We start from the raw sequence: 7,427 nt of genomic DNA, 5'->3' as shown, positions 1-7,427 counted from the left end.
TTTAATAATTTTTTGTTTTTTAGATTTGTAGTTAGTTTTACTAATTTTATGAAATATAAAAATCATTTTTATAATTAAAATTTCAAATTTGAAGATTTAATTAATTATATGAATATATAAAAGTTTTATTTTTATAGTTTCATTTTAATTAATAATATCAAAATATAAAAAATAATATTTTAATATAAAGATAAAATAATTAAATATTTACAAATCAGTATGTAGCTTAATGTGTAGAAGATGTAATTAAATTAAATTAAGAAATAAAATGAAACTATAGTATAAATTTAATAAAGTTGATGATCACCTAAATTAAACTTTCATAATAAATACATGGAAAAATTAAATATTTAATTAATTGATTATTTTCTTAATACATATGAGATTTATGGTTTCGTTCACAACTTATTCGGTTATAAGATATTATTTTAATTCTTTTATATATATAAATAAAATGAATTTAACAATTGTTTCCAACTTATCAAATTTTTATAAATACATTTAAGAAGGTAATGAAAAAATAAAAAATAAAAAGCCCATTTGAATACAATACAATTGTGAAGCACCATTAGTAACTTAGTTAATCATAGGCATAAGGGCTTGCATGAACAACTGAAATGGGAAATTTTAGACCTATTGCACTAAAAACTCCAATGTGTCGCGTTTTTGTTTTGTTTTGTTTTCTGAAAAATATTTTTAACATTTTTAAAAATATTTGAAAAATTATTAATAAAAAATTATTCCTAATGAAAATATTATTTTCTGAAAAATATTTTAAACATTCTTTTAAATATTTGAAAAATTATTAATAAAAAATTATTCCTAATGAAAATATTATTTTTAAATAAAGTAATTTTATATTCTTAAAAGAGAAAAAAATGTTTTTTTTTACACTTTAATATTGCATTGACAGCTCTGGATTTCTTATATATAAATTATATTAACACCCCTTTTTTCAACATTTTAATTAAATAATAAAAAATATAATGTTAGAAATAATTTTTTAAAATATTATTCATACATAAATTATTATTTATCTAATAAAACAAACTGAAGCTTTTTTTTATGTGCAGTAGTGCTAGACTCGATAAATAAAAATTTTTTAAAAATTTTTATAATTGAGAGCATTAATAACTCAACCGACCGTAATAATTCTAAATGAGCGAATATAGTAAACAATATTTGATTTAAACTGAAAAAATTAATCAAATTGAATTAATTTAAAAAATTAATTTAATTTTTATTCATTTTGATTTGGTTCGATTTAATTTTTAATTTAAAAATTCAATTATTTCAATTCAGTTCAATTTTAATAAAAAAAATTAAATTAAATTGATTAGTAATAATAATATATTATTTTTAATAATATAAAAATTAAATTATATTAAAATTAAAATATTTCAATTAAATTTTAAATATTAACAAAATATAAAAAATAAAAAATTATTAAAAATTTAAATTTATCGAATCGAATCAAATCACATCAATTTTTTCAAATGATGTAATATATAACTATTTAAATAAACTGAAGATATTATGAGCAAATCATTGAATGAATCTTAACTTTTTACTCACCTTGCAGTTAGTTAATAATAAAAAAATTTAAAAGAGAATGTATATATTAAATTTAGTTATTCTCAAATAAATTCTATATAAAACTCTATATATTTAGAATACTGTCTTCACATGGAATTGCTATAGATAAAAATTGCGGTTGTCAACGTCCTTGTACTATCAATGCAAGTATAGCATGATTAGTATTTATCTACAACTAAATGATTAATCTTCAACTAAACTTTAAATGACCATAAGTATTCTAGTTAGCTTAAAGGCTGCGCCAAAGTGGAGACTTAGAAAGCACCGTCAATCACGCATAAGTTGGCCAAGTACTTCAACAAGAAAGACTTGCCTTGTTCAAACTCTTCCTTAACGACTACTGCGTAAAAATCTAACCAAGCCCCACGCTTCTCCCCTTCCCTAATCAATCCACTAAAGATTGGTCCATCCCACAGCACAGCCATCGTCTCTGTTAGCCCTGTGGGTCCCCAAAACCAAGTCCATTCGTTTTTTATTTGCCCTCCTTCTCATCTGTATATCAGTGGGTTATCGAACTTGGAACCTTTCTCTTAATTTTCCTTAATACGACAATAGTCTAAACGTTCTCCAAGTTCAACACCTTCCTAATTCGTTATCTCTATTTAAACTATTTTTAGTCACTTTTATTTTTGTCATATCTAAATATAAACTTCTCCCCTTGCTTTAATCTGCTCCGTGGCCTTTGATTCCATTTTTAGATTTTACTGAAATTAGTAACTTGTTTATTTCCATTATAAAGTTGTTCTTTTTAATGTATTGGGCGACATCCTTCTCCTTCCAGTTGAAGGAGACTGAGACTACTGCATTTCCTTTCTCCTTTTGATTCTCAATAAATGCATTCAATGACACATCATTGATAGTCGCGTGCTCTGGCGATTTTAATAAATATCTTTCGAGTCGACGCTGATTTCTCAGCTCGCGCGTTGGAGTGTCGTTGTTTTCAACTCTGTTAATTTCGTATTGGGATCTTAATTGATCTGCTTCGGCTATAATCTCTCTTCTATATTCCAGCTAGGTGAAGGAATATTTGATTCATTATAAATTTGTTCGTCTTCGACTTTCCAAACGAGAGCAACATAGCTGCGAAGATGAATATTATAGCAGTAACCATACTGGCGATTTTGCTAAATTGCGGCTCGTTCTGCATTTGCGCGCCGCCGCAGCGGCTTTTGGTGAAAATGACCATGGTTACCAATGCGCCGGCTCTCGGAGCCTGTAAGCCTCTTTCTTTTTAATTAATTTTACTGTTATATAATAATAAAGCGACGTTTTTTATTTATTATGCTTGTTACTTAACGTACAATGATTGTTTTCTTTTTTTCTTTTTGTGGGGGTGGTCGCATTTTCATTGTTGTTTGGGCTGTGAATATTCGTAGTTTGTTTGGATGGAAGTTTGCCTGCGTATCATCTGCACAGAGGATTCGGCGCTGGAGCAAGCAACTGGATTTTGCAGTTTGAGGTAACTTTCCCGTTGTAGTTTATAAAAATTGATCAGAGAAATTGTAGCAAAAGGAACGTGGATTAGAAGGTCTCCCGTTACAAGGTTTAGGGCCTTCTGGGTTCTGGGGATACAACATCTTTTACGTGGAAAATCAATACGACATCGTTGTTTCTTATGTGTTTTGTCATGTTGCTTTTGCAACTTGCAGTTCACTTTTTAGGGGACCATTTATGGAGGGCCTCTGCGGATTTTGACGGTCCGGATTAGGCCAGGCCCGCCCGGCAACTTTTACATAATTCATTTTTGGCGGGTCATAAAAGCGAAAATTATACTCTATAATTCATTGACCGTATCGTAGACATAAAATGATCGTTCAACAGTGTGGTTACTCGGATCAGAAATTAGAAATTACCAACCTTCATTTTTCACCTTTTACCATTCTTCTAACTAGGGAGGTGGATGGTGCAATGATTTGAAATCATGTTTGGAGAGAGCCAATACACGCCGTGGATCTACAAAGTACATGAACAAGCTGGCGACCTTCTCAGGAATACTAAGCAACGACACCAAGCTAAATCCAGGTACGCCTCCTTCTTAACCCGGTTCAACGGTCCTGGAGCGAAACGCTTTTTTTATTATTGAAAAAAAAACTGAAATGATCTTCAAGTTAACCATGTCCTGTAGCTAAACACATGTTAATCATCATGTTTCGGAAATCATTAGTACTGTCGAGCTGGTAAGCCGAAATATAGTTATAATTCCCTGTTAGACGAAGGGTACTTCCGAAAACCGAGTGACATGTCCATTTCTCTCACATTCTCTGTTTGGGACCTTCCACGTGGTGAACAGTTGACGGCCTAGAACGATACAGCAATGGCTTAGGTTTAGCGTCTTATTTTTCAGCTTTTGTCGTTTACTTTTGTCGACCCATTTTCTCTAACGGATTCCCCAAATTACAAGCGTGCCCTGTCAGGCACTCCCACAAAAAAGAACGAGAAAGAAAAGTGTACTTCCCTGAATCCTTACCCAATATTTCGTCTGCTAATCCCCCAAGTGGTCAACTCCCCTGTAATAACAGGGAAATGTCGGTGCATAATCTTATGTGTATTATATATTATTTGTCCTTTTAATCAAGGAGAACGCATGCGAATTGCCAAGTCATTTCACTCAACGTAGTCCGGTTGTCATGTGCTTCATCAATATAATTCTAATACCACACTTTGGTGTAGACTGAAAACAACTATCCTACTCTAAAGGTTGGCTAAAGAAAGACACCAAAGTTAGCATTCAATGTGCATTGAAATTTAAGCTGTCTAGTTGGAGATGAATGAATCCAAAGTTTAATAACCTTAGCTTCCAACGTGCAAAAAATGAAATTGCATTCAACTAAACACGAATAGTTAATTATGCTATGCCCATATGCATGATGAGTTGGCTAATCATAGATATATGGTTAAAGAAATATCAAGACTTCATTCCAGATTTTCCGTCTGACATGATCTATTTTCTGCAGTTTTTGCTCTGGTTTATAACCACTAAATTACTTCTGTTCCTTAATCAGATTTTTACAATTGGAACCGTGTAAAGCTTAGATATTGTGATGGAGCATCATTTGGGGGAGATGCCATGTTTAAAGACGGGGTATCTATTTCACCCAAGTCTTATTCTTTTCCTTTACCAGTGATTATGCCATGTTTGGTTGCAACTTATGCGGCTTACCATAAAGGGCTATTATTGTTTTTAACCAACATTACTTTTTGTGTGCACGATACAGTCGTCAGTCCTTTATTTCAGGGGGCAAAAGATTTGGGAAGCAATTATTCAAGACCTTCTCCCTAAAGGGTTGGGGCAGGCGCGTCAGGTAAAACAGCCTGAGAGCAATATCTGACATGGGCTATGCTTATAATTTTGATTGAGCCGCTGTTTATAGTATATGAATGCAGCAGCTATGACCGGGAATACCTTGGGCTGAAATTTAACAGAATTGACTAATAGTTAATTGCTTGAAATCATCTCAGAAGTGAAAATATGATTTTTTGTTTGTTGTTGCATTAGTAAATCTTTTGCAGTTTTAATATTCATTTAGTCTTTTCTATAGGCTTTACTTTCAGGTTGCTCTGCTGGGGGTTTATCATCATTTCTCCATTGCGACGACTTAGCTAAGGTGTTACCGAATGCCGGTGTGAAGTGCTTGAGTGATGCAGGATTTTTTCTGGACGAGTAAGATTGCTGTTTTTAGGAAGGTGTCAGGAATCTTTTATCCTTTCCTTTAAAATGTTCTCTTCTTTTTCCCTCAACAGAAAAGACGTCAGCTTGAAGTACGCTATGAGGTCCTTCTACGCAAAACTTGTTGCTCTGCAGGTACAACTCTTGATCTACCACTACCATGTATGACTATAAATGTGGAGCTAATTGTTTTCATGTCACCTGGACTCGGCCCATCAGTCTGCAGGTTGCCTTTTATGTTTCATTCTTTAGGTGTTAGCTGGTGCTGGGGTTAGAAGAACGGCTTCATGCTTAAGTGCAGTTTTGTGGTTAAAGGATTAGCAAATGATAAAAGTATTCTGACACAGCATCTAAATGCTAGAACTATTCATATTTAATAATCATGTTAGACATTTATATGAACTATTATGCACAAAAAAAGCTAAATGTTATGCTTAATTGTTTAATGCGTGCGATATATCTTGCTAGCTGTATTTATTGTGGAAATTCTTCGTTGCAGGGAGTTGAAAAGAATCTCAATAAAAAATGCACCAATTCCTTTAGCAAAAATCCAGAACTGGTAAAATTTTCGGAAGACTCCTATTATCCCCCTAACCTTGCTTGCTGTTTGGTAGATCTAATGTTTGTGTTATTTTTGTATCCTGTAGTGCATTTTTCCACAGCATGCGTTGAAGTTCATAACACCACCATTCTTCATCTTGAATGCAGCTTATGATGTGTTCCAAGTATATTCTAACCTTCTCCAGTCTGACTAGTGATTTACATAACACGCAACTTTTTCAAACCATATGTTAATATGGAGGGTTTGAAATTTTTAATTTTTAACAGATCAACCATATATTGGTGCCTCCTTCTGCTGACATGCGTGGACTATGGAAACGTTGTAAGAATAACACAGCACAATGTAACGAAAAACAGATAGACACATTGCAAGGTTGGTCTCTTCATATGGTCTAATGGTTCCAAAACGCAGAAACTATATAAATGCAATCACTTATGTGATTGTGATGTTGGTAACTTGTTATCATCTTATCCAGGTTTCAGGCAAAATATGCTGGCAGCCTTGGGATCTTTCTCCAAGAACTTCAATCAGTGGGGAATGTATATAAATTCATGCTTTGCTCATTGTCAAAGTGAATCCCAGGACACATGGTTAGCAGTCGACTCTCCTCGGATACATGACGTGGTACAGTTTTTTACTGCAGTACTTAAGATGCCATTTTTGGTGATATCCTTTTCTTTATTTACTGCTGATTAAACTCAAAATAGACTCCGTCTCAGTAGTATGTATACATTTTTTTCAGACCATTGCAAAAGCTGTTGGGGATTGGTATTTTAACAGAAATGGTACCAACGAGATTGATTGTCCGTTTCCTTGTGACAATACCTGCCATAACCTCATAACAACAGCTCCGGTATGTAATCTTCCTCTTAAATTTATTAATGCATCTAATCTTTAGCGAGTGTTTTTTTTTTCATTGCTAAAATGCCAATGTTGCAGGTTCCATAGATGGACTCAAAATTTACTTGAAAAAGATGTATATGTGGTCTCTTTTTCAAGTTCCCCTCTTTCATGGTGTTCTAAAGATAATAGTACGCAGAAAAGGGAAATAATAAAGCAAGAGATACTAAAAGGAAGTGCAGATAACTATTTATGTATATTTAAAGGAAATTTTTTGGCAGAAGAAATTGTAAATGAATCAAAAATTTCAGATTCATAGAGTTTTAAAAGTTTAACAAATTTGGAGTTGAAGTAGAGAGGAAAAGTCGAATTTTTTTATTATCGTGAACAATAAAAGAGTTTATGTACCTACTTATAATTGATTGAAATCGATTCTTGTTTACAAATGAGGAAGAAATTGCAAGAGCCGCTTTTATAATCTATAAACTCTTAAACTGATCGTATATATAATGTTTTAATACATATGCTCTTATTAGGTTGGCATTTGGTGCTATATATTTTACTCTAAAATCTTGATAAGCAATAATGGATTCGTGTAAGTAAATAGTGCCAGTTCTTATTTCATGTTGAGGAATTGAATATAATAATATTTATTGATCCAAAGGTTTGATTATGACTTTAAAACGAATTTAAAATTTTAAGTAGCGTTAATTTTTTAATTTCACACTGTTGGAATCACAATACTTATTCCATCTTATAAAA

The 7,427-nt window shown here is 32.2% G+C and overlaps 1 protein-coding gene across 1 annotated transcript; it reads left to right on the top strand.

The window, feature by feature from the left end:
* The first annotated feature begins 2,087 nt into the window (after positions 1-2,087).
* On the top strand, positions 2,088-7,107 carry LOC122723824 (pectin acetylesterase 9-like). Its single transcript, XM_043957575.1, has 13 exons — positions 2,088-2,811; positions 2,973-3,055; positions 3,489-3,618; positions 4,599-4,678; positions 4,812-4,898; positions 5,136-5,257; positions 5,338-5,398; positions 5,763-5,822; positions 5,911-5,988; positions 6,092-6,197; positions 6,301-6,449; positions 6,568-6,678; positions 6,765-7,107. The coding sequence occupies exons 1-13, from the start codon at positions 2,685-2,687 to the stop codon at positions 6,771-6,773; spliced, it is 1,203 nt and encodes a 400-aa protein (XP_043813510.1). The 5' UTR covers positions 2,088-2,684; the 3' UTR covers positions 6,774-7,107.
* Positions 7,108-7,427: the final 320 nt, after the last annotated feature.

This window comes from Manihot esculenta, chromosome 6, assembly GCF_001659605.2.
Source record: "Manihot esculenta cultivar AM560-2 chromosome 6, M.esculenta_v8, whole genome shotgun sequence".
Lineage (NCBI taxonomy): Eukaryota > Viridiplantae > Streptophyta > Magnoliopsida > Malpighiales > Euphorbiaceae > Manihot > Manihot esculenta.
This window is presented reverse-complemented; position numbering and strand designations above follow the sequence as displayed.